Below are 17367 nucleotides of genomic sequence, written 5' to 3'. Positions count from 1 at the left end.
TGTGATTGTTGCTCCCTTTAGCTTCAGTTGCATCCTGTGTTGAAACACACTGTCGGTAGGATGAAAACACTTCTCGTGCCCACAGCTTCCAGTGTGAGGCGACTATTCAAGGATGAAACCTTGATACTTTTTATGATGGAAATACATCAGGACTGGTGTATTTTGAAGCTGCTTTTGTGCCGTATGGCTTTCATCGCCTTGAAAAAGCCTCAAGGAATTCATTACTGTCGATTTTCTCTTCTTTTTTGCTTCTTGTTTGTCCTAGTCCTTGTGATGCTGGGGTTGATTGTGCTCCTTCTAGAGGCATTGCACACATGATGCGATTCCCTAATTTAGTGTTAGTGTGTGTCTGTAATACTGGGGGAAATTGCTGCCCAGTTATTTACATCCTAACACGGTCATCTATCTGTACACTTTAACTCAAGAATCAATCCACCTCCCCCGCAGCCGTAGTTTACCGAGGCCGCTAATGGGCACCTTTCAGAGCTCAATCATAATAAGACAAAAGTAAATCACATTAAAGCTTCAGTGATTTAGGTAACTGGAGTGACAAACACAAGGATGTTTTCCTAACTGTGATGAATGGTCACAATCATACTGTTAATTTATATTTTCCGGTGCGGTTATGGATACTTTATTAGCCATGTAGACTAACTGGGCGCATTGGAGTCAAAGCAGAGGAATGAGGCCAGTCATGTATTGTGTGGTTGGCAAAGATAGGAAGTAAAAAATCTCTACATTTATTTTAGTTTTTGTTATGTTTTTTTATTTAAAGTTTTGGTCAGTGGTAAACAAAACAAAATTATTCATCAAACAAAAGCAAATGATCATTTTGTTTTAAAATCTACTTCATATGTAGGAGCTATTTATAAATCAATTCCAGCTGCTATGAAACAATATTAGATATTTCTGCTCATGATGAGCAGATCTGTTGAAAATTTTCATTTATATTATAAGATAAATGAGAGATATTGACAAATTCTCCAAGCTAAATATGATTTTAACAGATTTATTGATTTTATTCAGGTATGTAATGTTCATATTATTGATATATATATTATTGTTAAGCTGTGATCTTTGTTTGAATAATCTGTGCAAAGGAATGCAATAATTTCCTGTTTTCTATTTTAAAGAAATATGTTGCACATTTGACAATCTTTTATTCTTAGATGTGATGATTTCTGGCCTTAAGTTTAAATAGAATATTGGGTGTGGGCAAAATTGCTAAAACACCAAACATATTTTAGTGATTTTTGTGCCACATATAGACTCATTTTATAGACCAGAGTAAGTTACAACTCTTAAAATGTAACTGAACAAATATTTAATCTTTGTAAAGCTGTTTTTGACAGCATCCATTTCTTCTTATTTCAGCTATTGTTCATTTTGTCTAATTTTATCCTGAATGTTCAAACTCCAGATAAGTGGAGTCAACATGTTGACTCATACGCCCCAGTTTGTTTAAAATATTGTTTCAATTAAAATCAGTGCACTGCTCTCCAGCAAGCTGAACAAAGCGAGACGTAAGCATGTCTTGAGGAAACCTGAATTACCTCTTTTTGCTGCAGATAAATGTTCGATTTGAACTCCAGTCTGGAAAGATTGTTTTATATATCTGTAAGTCTGACTTGTAAGAGCTCCGGCAACAGCTGATGTACCCCAGCACATATTCCACGTTTCATTAAAATAGCAATTCTGGCTACATTTACGATTCAGCTATAAAAAATTTAAGATGTTAGAATTTATAATATGGTTTCATTGAACTGTGAGGAGGGTCAGTTGACAGCTGCTTCTGTGAACGGTTTAATTTTCTGCCAAAACAGCCACATCAAACAGAATACATACTCACCCTGTAAGGATCTGACAGAACCGTCCAGCATTAAACGGGCGTTTTAGACCAAATCTGTTTATTTCTCTTCCTCCTTGTGTCTGGCAGAGTTTCTTCTCTCAGCTTTGCAAGTCTGTTTCTCTCTCACAGCTTCACACCTTCCCTCGCCGGCTCTCCCCTCCCCTGTTGCCTCTCGCTGACTCTGTTCCTCTCTGCTCTTCTCTCCAACGAGGTGAAAAACACCCTTGTCAAATACAGGTAGGTCATCACACCATCTCTCATCCTCACCAGTTGCTAAGAACGAGGCACTTTTATGCAAACAAGTTGGTCGGCATCGGCGTGGAGTATGCTGCAGCTCCTAAATGGTCCAGCTTCTTTCTGAGACAGGATGGCAAACGCAACAGCTGTTCATCGTCGATGTGCGTGTGGCAAAACAGCTGCGCTGGACTCTATAATGCTGTTCAGACCTTATTTTGCACAGATTACTGAGAAGAGCTGCTTGTTCTCAGTAGCAGAGAGCAACTGGAGGTTCACACACGCAGCATCTTTTGAGAGACCGAAGAAAGCTGCAGAAAGTCTCTCTTTGTAGAGTTTGAGCGACTCCACTTGCTGGGAAAGGAAGAAAACTTCTATAATCCTCAAGGCTGCAAAGAATGAATCACTTTTTGCTTCCTAGTGGGCTTCCGCCGCTGAAAATTTTTTTCTTGGATGTACAATGCACTGACATCTTCTCTCACACACTGACTCTGCCGTCAGGCACTATTAGAACAAATTCCCACGTAGATGGAAGCCTTGTGCTGCACGAGAGCCCTGAGCAACATGTAAGACGAGGTGGATGAGGTGGAGGAGTAGGATGAGACGGAGGAGGGGAGGAGCTGGAGGAGGAGTTGATGTGGGTGTTGGAGGCACTTGAGGAGGAGCAGAGTGTTTTCCAATGCCAGTGTGTTGGAGACCTGCATGTCCTGCTGGCTTCTCAATCAGCCACACGTGTCCCACTTCACGGTGACTTGGCTGGCAGTCCCAGACAAGCAGCCTCCTTAAAGGTAGAGGGAGTGAAGCAGTTGGAGAAGTTTTGTAGAGTTTTAAAGTGTTTTTCATGCCCTCATGCAGTCTCATCTCCATCTCTTCTCAGTGTGTGTGCTTTGTGTGTTGTTTGCTTTGACCTTCCCTGTGCCGATATGATTTGTGCAGTAGATTTTAGACAGAAGAGCTAACAATATTTCTTCTATTTTCTCGCAAAATGACATGGTTCCACAAAGAAGAAAAAAACATGAATTTTCTCACTGCCTGAAACGATCAGACTGTTGAGGAGATTTAGCAACGCACCCTGACAGGCACTGTATATTTGAGCCTGATCGCTTTATATTCTTGGCTGATCATAAAAAAAACATGACATGAATACCAAGTACGATCATTCTTGAAATGTCTTCCCTTATTTTTTGGGCTGTTGAAGTAATTGGAAGACGCATTACGTAACTTTCTGACCTTAAAACTCCGCGTCCCAGACTTGTTCAATGACACAGCGACGTCTGTTATGTGCATTTCTAGAGTCGCCGCTACCCAGCAGTGTTCTGAGGCTGAGAAACTGCACTATACAACTTTTACATCCAGGACGCAACGTAATGTTGCAACAGAGTTTCGCTTGACGGTATAATAAGGACCTGGCTGTTTTGAACACCTAACATTGCTGATTCAGCAAAATTATAAGAGAGAAAGCAACAAAATAGTCATTCTAAGATCGCCTTTTACTGTCTGAAGAGAGCTAACAGGTCAAGTAGGATGTAAGATGGATGGCGAATTAGCGGTCGATCTGGGGCACGTGACGGGGAAGATGGCAAAAGCGCTGTAGTGCGTCTCTAAGGCCTTATGAAATAACTTTTTTTTTTTTTTTTTCTCAGATTGTTTTTTTTCCCCTCTGAATTCTGTGAGCATGTGTTTAATTATGTGGTTAATGTATATACTTTCCACAGTTTGATTGCAAAATATAGTTTTCTGGACAAAACAAAGGGGGCCAGATACAGAGTGGTTGACGTTAGGGGTGGGAAAATCGAATCGGAAAATCGAAAATCGGGATTTTTTTGCTTCACAGTTTTAAAATCGGTTTTTTGTTTTAAAAAATCGTTGGTTTTTTTTTTGTTTTTTTTTTTGTCAAGTAAATAAATATAATTCATTACAATTTTTCCCCCCAATTGAAATCAAGAAAAATGGCGTGCAAAAAAAAAAGAAAAAAAGTTTATACATTTTTTTTGCTTTTAATCTACAAAAATAGCAATATCGAAGAATTGTGAGAATCGCAATTTAAATCTAATCGGCACCCAAAAAATCGGAATCGAATCGAATCCGGACAAAAGCATATCGTCACAGCCCTAGTTGATGTGCAGTAAAAGGCTCCAAGCTGGGATTCGAACCTGCGCCAGCTGCATCGAGGTGCTGCCATCTCTGTATGTTATGAGCTTGCAGCTCAACCAGTTGAACTTAGTGTTAAATGTGTCCTCTTTTTTTCTTTTTCTTTAAATTATGTTTTTATCTCTAATATCAACAGTCTCACCTACAAGTACTTTTGTCCACATGGGCTGTTTTTATTTCTTCCCCGTGGAAACTTCTGAAGCCTCCAGCTGCAGCTCAACACTTGATGTGGTCAAGTTTGATGGAGGCTGCTTGTTTCCCAACATTGCTCTTTCTTGTCTGTAATTTTTCACCAAAAATGGAAGCTGTTTTTTCTTTTTTAAGGGACATTTAGGGTAGTATTTCCTCATTTCCTGGACAACCATGTTTTTATGTTTGTCTCTTCCCTTCTGCTGACTTCCTGGGGGAGACTTTCTACCAGTTTAGGTGACATCAACCAAATGGAGCTTGCAGTCATAAATCATAGGTTCCCAGTATGACATGGAGTTTTCCCATCAGATCAGTGTTTTGTCTTCAGGCATGAATAGCTCATTTTTATGCAGAGGAAAATGTAATCAATATTTTCATGCTTTATGTGCCGATAAAAACATTATTTTGATATTGCAACTCTGCCAGTAGGTCAATGTTCACATCTGCTTCTTGCACCACATGAAATGATCTGAAATGATGCAAACACTTGTTCAGTTAAAACCAAATATACGCTGTAAATCCATTGTATTTCATGTTTTTTGGGTCATGTTTCATTTGGGCAGCAAGTAAATTTCTGAAATATACAGGGTACTTCATAGTCACTGGTGTGTGTGTGTGTGTGTGTGTGTGTTTGTGTGTGTTTTTGTTTGTTTGTTTGTTTGTTAGTAGTGATGCATGACCAGATACTGGCAGGATGAAGGCCAAGCAGGGAGCCAGTCCACTAAGCAACTCCAGTAACTGTAATGTGATGAGTATGTGCATAACTCCTAATTATGAGCTGTTTAAACTAAATAAAAGTGACAGAATTAATTTCACAATCACGGCAGCACCACCTCTAACTGGCCTCGTCAACGGTTTGGTTTTATTATAAGGCTCTGCATCATTGCTTAGATTGGTTTGCTTATTATACGATAGATAGTTGGCTCATTCAGTCATCTGGTGTGTGAAGTCAGATCTCTTTTATCTTTATTAATGCAGATATTTATCTTTGGGTATGAAATCCAAACTGTTTGAGTACAGTAATAGTATCTGCAGTTGTTCTGCAGATACAGTTACTCCTCAACTTGCGTCGTTGCGACTTTACAACGCTTGTTAAATAAAAGTATATTAAAAAAATAGAGCAAGCTTTGAAGTTACAAGGTTCTGTATAAGCACTTACGGCATGAGACGCAAAGGCCGAGACGAGGCCTCAGTGTGTGTATATTTATTTTATTTGAATTGAAATGTCTTTTTTAATTGACTCTCCTGTTTTTCCAGTAATGTGATGTATAATATGTGAAATTAGATAGTTATTAAGTTATTCTGGGGGTATATAGGGGGTATTTAAGGGTAAGAATCCGACTTAATCAGAATTTCGGGTTACGTTGTGGCGTAGGAACGGAACTCAAGGCGTAGGAACCAAGGACCGCCTGTTCTGAGATACTTTATACCCTGAGACATTTCCAGCAAATTCTCATCACCCTTTAAATCAGTGTTCTTTGTTAAATTTTTAGTTCATCTGAAACATCTTTTTGTATCTTGTTAAATGAAGCCGTAAGAAAATATTCGTTCCAGATGTAATTTGACTTGATTATGAGACCTTTCACTTTGCAAAGCTGTTCGTGTTGGAAAGCAGTGTCCCCTCATATTCAGGCCACCTTTGTGACTGTTCGGTGATTCAATGAGACTAACTATGTCTCTGGATGAGCATGCTGTCAGCACACAACACTTATGACATTAAGCTACATCCCAATGGGCAGCAGTGATGAAGATCTTTGAGGTACTTGATGTTATTGCACTAATTTTAGTGTGTTATTTATAAATCATCGAAGTTGTCACTTTAAGCTTTCAACCAGGTTTTTCAGCGTTTTCTGTTTGATTCAGAGCTTTTAAAATCTGGGTTTCTTTTTTCCCCCCAGGAAATTAATTTTCCCCTTATGTGTAATACATTTAATAAAAATATTAAATATAATTTAGATAGAAGATTTATGGCATTCTTAGAGTTCATCTGCTTTTCATACTGAACATTATACTGAACATTACTTTTCATCATAACAAAGAGGACTGTTAATCAAATTGTTGCCACAGTTTGTTGTTAAAATATAAGACTGTAGGATTTTTTTTTTGGCGATGGTTCATCACCCACTCTGCTGTACATCAGCCCACATAGCAGCCCACCAGAGAGCCAGCATTCTTCCAGCTCTTTCAGAAATCACATATTGCTTGAGCAACTTAAAGGACATGGGTTGAGTCATTGTCACTCTCTGCGACTGAATCGTGTGACAAGCTCTGCTTACTGGCATTTCTTTGAAAGAGATGTCTTTCATGTGAATATCATGCATCCCTCTGTCAACCTCTAAGCCATAGCCTAGCTATTGATTAGGCTTCTGCTGGTGCTGTCAACTACTACTACTACCATGGTGAATGAAAGCTGTCACATCTTTTGACGAGAGTGCTTTCTTGAAAGCTTAGTACCTGGGAAAATTTGGAATTCAATAATTAAATAAGTTGATTTAATCCTTTCATGGACTTTAAACATTAGGGACTTACTTCAGTTTTATACAGAATTTTCATTGGCTGTCTATGACGCACATCTAAGAGCTTTTTTTCACAAAAAATATTAGTTGTATTGATCTGTTGTAAAGAGTAGTTGGGACTGTCTTGCATTCTGGAAGTTTCCAATTGGGTCTTTCCAGCTTAATCCAAACAAAACTGTCCCAGGACTTCAGAGAAAAGAGGTGGCCTTATTTAACAAATAAAGCTAGAGAAAGTCGTTGTAGGGCAGTGATGGTCACTTAATGCAGCAGAGAACCACCACCCCCTTCAAAAAGAAAGCGTTCCCACGCTACGTATCCTGCTATGCTGACAAATCAGTAACATTCAGTTTTTTAGCAAGGAATGGTTATCCTAAATATTGCACGGAGTAATCGCATTCTTATGCAACAGTAAATGGTAAAAATATTATAATGCCTTTGGAATGTGGGTGTTTCTTTTTCATTATATACACGCAGCTACCGACGGAGCAGCTCTTTGGAGGAGTTCGGTGCAGCTGAAATTAGCCAAAATTGGCAACTCTGACAGGGTTTTTGCTAGCAGCCTGCAGCTCTTGTTTCATTGAGGATCATTATGACTTGTTTAAATAGCATTTTCAGAAAGCCAGTGGCTGCTTCACGAGCCGCAAATCAAGAGTCAGTGAGCCACACGCAATGAGGAACACTATTGTGTCTGGGTTCACCACATAAATCGTAGGTGTACTCCAGGAGCTGCGTGCTGATTGTTGTTGGTTGATGCCCTGCGTCAAGCGTCAAAAGTTCAGATTTTCCATCTCTGGCTTTTGATGCACGTTCTACATGAAATGCTCGTCAAGCTTAAAAAGCTTTTTAAAGTTTCAGCGTGTGACGCGCGTCACACCGACCCTCAAAACACCCAAAACATGATGCGAGAAAGCTTGACGCCTCCTTGACGCGCCTCCACATAGACTTTACATGTAAACCTGCCGCTCCTGATGCTCTTGACGCTCAAAACGTGTTTGGTCTGAACACACTATTAGTCCTGAACCAGTGTTGGATACTTTTTTCCCTTAATTCAAGTTGCAATCAGATACTTGCTGAAATAACATCCAAACATCAGATCTGTCTTTCCAAGCAATTAGCAGCCAAGACACTGGGTGCACCGTGGACAGGTCACCAGTCCCTCACAGAACAAAGGTCACATTTGCAGCTAATAGTGTGCTCAGCTCTGTACGGTTGTAGAGTTGCAACTTTCAGTCGGTCCAAGTTTGCTGTCATGTAAACCTTTGAACATACTTTCCTCCTTGACAGAGGCATCATTTAAATATTAAGGAAGAAAAGAAAAACCTTGAACATTAAAACTAGCTTGGTTTATGTTTATGTTGAGCAACTTCTGTTTTTGACACATAAGTCCAGTTCCTGCATATAGTTCACTTGAAATGAACTCAAGATTTCTGTGAACAAATTATTCATAATTGTGTCTGAGACATTGTGTAATTTCCTAAAGTTGAGCCAGTTATTAAAAAAAGAGTGTTATAGAAAGAAAAAACAAATTAGTCATTTAATGGTGTGCTTCTCTGCCTCAATTAAAGATAATTGCTTTGTGTGCTTCACACCTCCCACACTGTGTTGCTTGTCTTTTGGTAAATGACAATAGCGGTGCTGATAATAATGCCACATGAAGCTTTCCACCAGATGTATGGTTTCACCCTTCTGCGTGACTATTCTTATGTTCAGTAGAAACTCAGGCTGCTCATTATCTGTGGCAAACCAAATATAACATTTCTCTTCGGTCAAATGGACATTCACTTGAACATCAAATATTCTAGACCTAATATGCTGTAAACAGATCCTGCTGACACGAGCAAAACAAGACAACCCGTCTAAGTGGTATCTGGATGAGTTATACTGTCATTTAATAATAATCCCCTGATGTGGTGAATAGATGCTACCCAATTCTGTAAACAATCAACATTTGATTGATTGCCTCCTGTAGTAGTGCCTATTAAATCCCATATTTCTTGTTCCTCTTAATTCTTAAATTGCATACCTTTGAATATGGATGCAACATGAGTCTGAAACTGAAGAAAACAAGATGAATGACGGTCATTAAAAGCTGTAGGCAAGACAGCCTTCAAGAAAAGGTTCTTAAAAAGGATAATATTTTTTCTCTCATTGTGCACTCATATGGCAGTCCTGCCTTAGAGAAGACAATGAAAAAGGAAGTTGTTGAGACCAGGAAGGCTAAAAAGCAGTGGGCAGCTGGGATAATTGCTGTTGACTCTGCCACATATTCATTGACCCAGACCTGCCAACTCGTCTGCGGCTGTCCAGTATGTTTGTGCCATGTAGGTGTGCAGATAAGCATTTTAAAACTACACGGACACATGACTGTGTCACACAGTTCAGTGAATAACAATGAAGTTGCTTCCTACATCCTCGCCCAATAGATTTTAATCTCTGTTTATGTCTGCTTATATTGCTCATCAGTGTGAGATGTCTGGAGCACTGAAGCATGTGTCTGCAGTAAATGTGTGTTGTAAAATTTTGCTTCCCTTGGATTTAGTTTCTTAAGATTGTAATTTCTGTATCCATTTGAGAGATGCTGAATTTTCTCCAAGTTAGTTATCCCTTTGGTGCAACCGTCACTTTCCTTGATTGCTGCATTACAGTGAAGCAGCTGGGGCCAAAATCATCACAGGATATTGTTTCATGAAAAATAACGACAGCATTTTCTAGTAGTAGGAAAAGTATATTTTTACCACATTTCAGTTGTTGACTAGACTAATAGGAACAAAGTGGTTGAATGAAATATAACTGGAGTCTTTTTGTCCTTGGAAACATAGCATTTCACCCCTCACCTTAAAGTTGACTTGGCTATTTTCTTAGAAGTGAGTGAAACATCGTCACAAACTAAAATTTTCAGTTGTCTTTAGCTTGAGTACAATCAGTCATCACAATCTGGATAGATAATGATCTGCAACACCAACATTAAACTACTTAAGTCGTATTGTTGAACTTTTTCACTAACACAGGCTAATTCAGCATATTGTATAAAGCCTCTTCTCTGAGCGCTCTCCAGCCAATAAAAGTCAGTCTGATATTTACTTTTAACTTTCTTTCTTTCTTCTCTCTTCCTCCTACAATGTTCTCCTGGGTTTTTTTGTTTGTTTGTTTTTTGCTAAATCAGCCATGACAGACACCCAAAAACAGCCAGTGTTTTGATGTCCAGTTGCTGCCATGTGATGCTGTGCAACAACACATAAGCATTTTCAGGTCTGTTGGATAAGGAAGGTTTTGTTGCGTGCCATACGTGTATCTTGTTTATGCTTGATCAGATTGGTGTTATAGCACACAATTCTTGTCAAGGCAGCTCCCATCTGAATTCCAGGACCAATTAGGACAATTAGATAGATAAAGTCTGATTTCTGTCAGATGCGTTGCAGCAGGGAAACTCCTAACACTAGCATGATTGCTGTCCTCGAGGACCGTTGTTTCCCACTTGCTGTATTAGATCATCAGTGTTACTTAACGTGACTGTATTTGAAAAGTCATGCATGACACTGTATTTGTTAAGGCATGGTCTCAGGTGCAAGCAGAAAGGACACTTAAAAGTTACAAGTTTGTTATTTTTTGGTGATCTAGAATAAACAAAAGAGGACAAAGGAGTACAGAAATCCTCTGCAGGCATCAAGTACAGCCCAAAATACAACTGTGTGTATCATGTTCACTGCATCTGGATCAGTCTTCTATTCACTAGCTTATGTAAGTATACAAGACAAAGAAGACGTCAAACAACTATTCAGATGCTTGTTTTGAGGAGAACCTGAATAGAGCTCCATTGTTTTGCAGTTATTTAATCAATAACCACAAGGACAAGAGATTGATTTAAAGTTCTGCAGCCTTCCTAAACTGTATGACGAATCAGAAGTTGTGCCAAATAACAATCAGTTTTGGGGTGCAGAAAATATCACTTTGTCTTAACAGAAGGGCATTTTATATAGAATTTAATTAAAATCTTTTATTTTATTGAAAGTATTGTGATTTTCCATAAATTACTGTAATCAGTTTAACAGAAGTCATTTAATCGAATAAAATGAAACATGGTTATTAACCAGTTTATGTAATTTTTCATTAAACATGCAGGTTTTTTTCTGTCTGAATAGTTCTCTCTCATGCCACAGTCGCAAATTTAAGAGGCCACAAAGTCAACTTATGATTTATTTTGCTTTGCCAACAAAACCATGATCTCAAAATCATAAAACACCAAAGAGAATTTTTCACTATGGCAGCAGCTTTGCTTGTAAAAAGAGCTCTTACATTGTGTCTTTGGGAATGATCTGTTATAGTACTTTGTCATGTGTGTCTTTAGAGTCCAGGTGGCTGCATGTGTTCTCGCTGTGCTCGGTAAACAAAATTTCTGAGGTAAATAGATCAACCGGTCTGGCTGCTTCGGATGTATTGTCTAAATTTAATGGCTGCCGTGTTCCATCCTCTCAAGCCTTCATTGAATTGAAACATTCATGCTTTCTAGCTGTTTGGTGCTTATTTAAGGCCATCCACGGGTCTTTATTTAGCTGCCAGTGGGTGCATTGTTCTCATCCTCATCTGACCTTTTGGGAGCATTTTCTTTGGTAGAAGCATAAGCTACATTAGTGATGCTCTGCTTGTCGGGAGAAAAATATCTATACGCTTTAACATTTTAGAGAATTTTAAAAGTTTTGCACCATCTATGAAATTGGAAGAAATGTTACATTATATGTGTTTGTTGTAGGGATGTCACCATTATGAGTTTTCTTGCTCAGCACTATAAATAATAAATAAATGTGATATATTTAACTCTGGGTTGAGAGAAAACAGAATGAAAAGGCTTCAGGACCTCTACCTGGACTTAAGAAGCTTCCTTCTCGAAACTACATTATAAAAATGTAGCTTTAGATATCTAGCCGTCTTTTAGCAGAAGAGTTGCTTTTTGACACAACAGTTATACTGGAACAATGACCACATGTCTGAAATTAAATATGGTGTCTGTTACAGAGCATTGAACTCAGATGATAAAAAGGCTAATGTCAAGTAAATTGTGTTTGAACAGCGAACAATTGCAAATGACACCATAACATTTCATTTTAATGTTACGTTAGACAGACAATAGCCTAATTTAATTTAGCCCAGTTACTGTCCATTTAACTTTTACTTTAGTGTACAAATCTGGTTGTTCATCCAGTAGATGGTGAAACAGATTCAGTATGTCTTTTTACTTTCTATATCAAAACATTCTTCCATAGCTAAAGAAATTTTACAAGGATAACTATTCCTTTGCTGTCCCACTTGGACATGCCTCCTCTGCAACTCGCATGGAACAAAAATAGAGCAACACAAGCAATAACATGGGGATGTTGTTTAACCTTCATTTTATCGGTGCTTGAGTTGTGTAGATCGGCCAATTAGGTTTCGGATACAATCCTTTGTGGAAAGTGATGAGTTTGAGGAACCTTTATGGATCACATTTAATACCGCAGTTAAAAATAAAATTAAATAATCTGACAATTTTAATAATGTCTGCATATGAAAATGTAAATTTTTGTCTAATTTTATATTATTATTATTTGCTAATTAAAAAGTGAAAACTTTGATGTTTAAATGTACATGCAAGGTTGGACCTTTGAGTTAAAGAGCTGATGATAAATCTGTTTGGTCTTTGGATCAGTTGTGATGTCATTTAGAAGAAGAAAAAAAAAAGCAAAATGGAAAACGATCAGAAGACCTAAGCCTTCATGAATGCAACTTTATTTATAACGCACTTTAAGAACAAAGTTGACCAAAGTGCCACATTGTGTGGAGTTAAAACTAAAAATAGAATAAATGTCACCTCGGCAAATGGTAAAATAATTACAATCAACTAAAAGTGATCAAAATAAAATCAGATCATAAATATCAGCTTATGTCGTAAAAACCTCCGTAAACAATAGGTCTTTATCAAAGATTTAAAAACGGATATAGAGGAGGCCAGTTCATTATACAGTTCATTCAACAGTTTAGGTCAGGGGTATCCAAAGTCTGTCCTCGAGGGCCGCTGTCCTGCAGGTTTTCCATGTATCCCTGCTCCAACACACCTGGCTTCCATTAAAGAGATCCAACGGCCAATACAGTTCTGCAAAATAAATGATTAATTTGAGTCAGGTGTGTTGGAACAGGAATACATGGAAAACCTGCAGGATTGTGGCCCTTGAGGACCAGAGCTGGACACCACTGGCTTAGGGGCTGCCACTGCATAGGAGGATCTGACATGACTGGGGTAAAGGCTCATGCCACATGAAGCTAAAAAGCTAAGAATTGTCTCAGGTTTTCCTGCATCCATTTCGCTCTCCATTCTGATCAGTGCTTGCCAGGGAAAAAAAACACAAGAAAGCCTCCCCACAGTGTGATGGTGCCATCACCATGCTCGATACCTTAAAGTTACTGTTTAGCCACTTGCTATAATGTGTTTTAGCAGCCTAACTTGTGTGTCCACAATGAGCTGATTATATAAAAGTCAATGTGGAACTTTCTGGTTGTCATAATTGTTAATTTGCATGCCGAACATGCTGTTTCAGCAAGCATTTGTGCCAGTACAATGTGTGATGTGTTTAGTTTATATCAACATGACAGTTTGGCCGTTTATAGACATCCAACCAAAACAGAGACTGTTGCCGTTTCTCCTGACTGAATCAGACCCTGGGGAACCTTGCTGACCAACTGGTTGAGTTTCCTTTTCCCTTTTAGTCGCGCTGCGTTTCCATTTTTAGGCCCGAGCACCTTGGCGGTGCGAAGGCCTATTGTAATTGCAGTGTTTATTATTATTATTATTAGGCCCGAGCACCTTGGCGGTGCGAAGGCCTATTGTAATTGCAGTGTTTATTATTATTAGGCCCGAGCACCTTGGCGGTGCGAAGGCCTATTGTAATTGCAGTGTTTATTAGGCCCGAGCACCTTGGCGGTGCGAAGGCCTATTGTAATTGCAGTGTTTATTATTATTATTAGGCCCGAGCACCTTGGCGATGCGAAGGCCTATTGTATTTGCAGTGTTTATTATTTTTATTCGGACACTTCGCGTGCTTTTTTGGAGGCCTGAACGTGCTCGAAAACTCACCAAATTTTGCGTACCCCCCCAAGGGAATACGAAAAATTTGATATTTTGAGGTGCTCCAGAATGTTTGGGCGAAACTGAACGAGAGCGCCACCTATTTTAGGTGCCCCGCCACTGCATGTCGTTAATCTTTATGAAAATTCATACACATGATCTACATGACAGGACAAACAAAAAATCCTCTTAATGTCATGGTGAAATGTCGACAGGAAGGCGGCCATTTTAGGTCAAAGTCAATATTTTGGCGTTTTAGCACCTCGCATTTTAACGAACTCGTCCTAGAGCTTTTATCCCACTGAGCCACAAATTGCTCAGGATGTTCAGGAGGCCTGTGTGATTCAATGTTGTGTTATTTCTTCTAATAGGAGACTTAGTTTACGAGGGGCGGGGCCTCAAAGTTTGATGTCTCGCCATGAAAAATTAAACGGATATAACTCCCACATAAAGCAACATTTCTGCACCACATTTGCTAGATATGATGGCAGTCCCCTCCTACAGAGTTCTATATGTCAATATTTTGATTATGAAATAGCCACGCCCCCTGGAGGTCAAAAGTGTTGTTTTTTGCTCACACACCCATAACTCTGGCTTGGTGGACACCACATGGCCCAAATTCACTCAGGCATCACAAAACATGTTGGTGAAGAGATCTGATAAAGGACGTTGCTCTACGCTGCACGGCATGCCCGTGATGCCATGGCGAAGTTCCATGCGGCGGCGTGACATCATAAATCACTATAAAATTCTCAATTTTGATCTGATCACCCTAAAACTTATAGGGATTAATAAGGGATCAGTCCTGAACAGATTAATGTGACCATTGCTGGTGTAGACCTAAGCCCCGCCCACTTACAACAGGAAGTGGTTTTTTCCACGTTTGAGAGTCATGCTTCTAAGCAAATGGTCCAAAACACTTGAGCCTCCTCCAAAACATGTCAAACCCATTCATGATGCCACAATAAAAACCTCAAGTCGCTACGCTAAACGGGACATGGCGAATGGCGGTCCAACGCCATGAAACAGGAAGTACCTGTGACCAAGCCATGGAACCTTGGACCGCCATCAAACTTGCCATGACTGATGACAGTAAGGCCCTGAACTAAGCCCCATTGAAACATTATGGAATAAATGGAGCATGTCTCCATAGCGCCCCCTACAATATTTCAATCAATCAGCCCCGCCCACTACATGGACCGACATGGATAAAATTCAGCACAGTTGGAGAACCTGCCAGTACCTTCAAAAAAGTCTCTTGGACATATGGGCTAAATTCAACAGGAAGTCGGCCATTTTGAGAAAGGTGCCATTTTTGGGGTCATTTCTTTGCCATGCATTTTAAACAACTCCTCCTAGGGATATTGTCCAACTGACACCCAACTTGCACAGGATGCTCAGGAGGCATGTGTGATGTAAAGTTGTGTTATTTCTTCTAATAGAAGATTTAGTTTAGGAGGGGCGGGCCCTCAAAGTTTTATGTCTCATTAACAATGACTTATTGCTAAAACTCCCACATAAAACAACATATCAGCACAGGAATCGACACATTTGATGCCAGTCCCATGATGAACAAAATCTGCAATACAATAATGGGACTATGAATTAGCCCCAACCCTTGGCAACAAGAAGTGTCTGATATCATGAACCAGGAAGTACCTGTAACAAAGCCATTAAACCTTTGATCTTCACCATACTTGCCATGAGTCATGAAAGTTATGCCCTTAATAGAGTAAAATTAAAATATAGTGGAGAAGATAGTAAATGGCTCCATAGCGCCCCCTACAATATTTTAATTAATCAGCCCCGCCCACTACATTGACTGACATGGATATGATTCGGGAAACTTGTAGACCCTCCCAGTACCTTCAAAAAAGTCTCTTGGACATATGGGCTAAATCCAACAGGAAGTCGGCCATTTTGAAAAGGGTGCCATTTTTGGGGTCATTTCTGTCATTTTCTTTGTCATGCATTTGGAGGAACTTGTCCTAAGAATTTTGTCCAACTTTAACCCAAATGAGTCAGGATGCTCAAGAGGCATGTGTGATTAAAAGTTGTGCTATTTCTTTTAATAGGGGATATCGTTTAGGAGAGGCGGGGCAGCAAAGCAGATGTGATGCAATGAAAAGGAAAACTGACATAACTCCCACAAAAAACAACCAACCTGCACCAAATTTGCTACAGATGATGCCAGTCATATCCTTCACATTTCTGTATGTCAATAATTAGATTATAAATTAGCCCCGCCCCTTGGTGACAGGAAGTGACCGTTCATAAGGTCTAAATGGCCTGAAGTGCAGTCTGGCTGCACTTTAGGTTGAGAGAGGCATGGGAAGGATGTTGCCAGGGGAGGCGGTGGCATTATGCCGAGTGGCGCGATGGTGCGAGGGCCTATATCACCGCTTGCGGTTTTAATTTTTCTTTTAGTTTTGTTGGCTTCTTCCCACAAACTTGGACTTAATGAGCTCATAACTCGTAAACTCAGTGTGATTGGTTGAGAGAGCATAGAGCAGCAGAGATGACTAATTAAAAGAATTTCTTTTACTTGTTTTTACTTACCCAATCAGACTAATGTACTCCCATCTTACCCACACACAACGTTCACTGGCCTTAGGATGATCGAGTTATCATTAATACTGAACCTTGTTGACGATGAGGTCATGTTTCGTGTCTGGTTTACTTCACACATTGAGCCAGATTATTTGATCAGATTTGTCCTCTCATGGTCATGAGGGCTGACTTGTTTGGAAACTTTGCCGTGAAGGCTTGGAGCACTGCATCGATGTTGTCTTTCTGGATCCCATTTATAGTGACCACTGGTTTGTCCCTTAGTGGTCAACTGTCTTATTAAAACTCTTCCAACATGTTGATTAGTTTTAGTCAGACAATAAGTTTAGAAGTGTTTAAAATAGACTTCCAGGTGATTTTTCATTAATTAAAAATATGCTAATTTAGCTTTTGTCTTGGTAGAGAATTATGTGTTGAGGGTAAATAAAAAAAGTTGTAAACTTAGGTCTCAAAACTTTCTTTCCTCTTAATACAGCTTCATAATCGTATGAGGATATCGCTAATCTGAAAGTAATTATAATGCTGATGGCACTCCTGTGTGGCAGTGGGAGGATTAAGTGAACAAAACATTTCTTTTTCCATTACTTATTCCAATAAGTGTTTAATGTCATGTAAACTTGAAATAAAACCATTCACTCTCTACTTAAATGCTCAGCAAAGAGGTTAATATGGAAATTATACTGTTTGTCTGTATTAGATGCTTATTATGATTTGAGTTGTGAGGTAAGGAGTGCTTGAGCTTCAACCTTTCGCCTCCAAACAAGCTG

At 39.3% G+C, this 17367-nt stretch overlaps 1 protein-coding gene across 1 annotated transcript in view; it reads right to left on the bottom strand.

Annotated features, from left to right (window-relative positions):
• Positions 1-1972: 1972 nt before the first annotated feature.
• Positions 1973-17367, bottom strand: part of ryr3 (ryanodine receptor 3) — a gene marked incomplete at both ends in the record, with an annotated part of 139830 nt that continues 124435 nt past the window's right edge. The window contains 2 exon segments of the mRNA XM_079255060.1: positions 1973-2122; positions 2315-2437. Coding sequence (XP_079111186.1) covers positions 1973-2122; positions 2315-2437 — 273 coding nt within the window.

The sequence above is a fragment of the Telmatherina bonti genome (assembly GCF_933228915.1).
Source record: "Telmatherina bonti genome assembly, chromosome: 16".
Lineage (NCBI taxonomy): Eukaryota > Metazoa > Chordata > Actinopteri > Atheriniformes > Telmatherinidae > Telmatherina > Telmatherina bonti.
The sequence above is the reverse complement of the archived record's forward strand: the minus strand, read 5'-3'. Positions and strand labels throughout refer to the sequence as shown.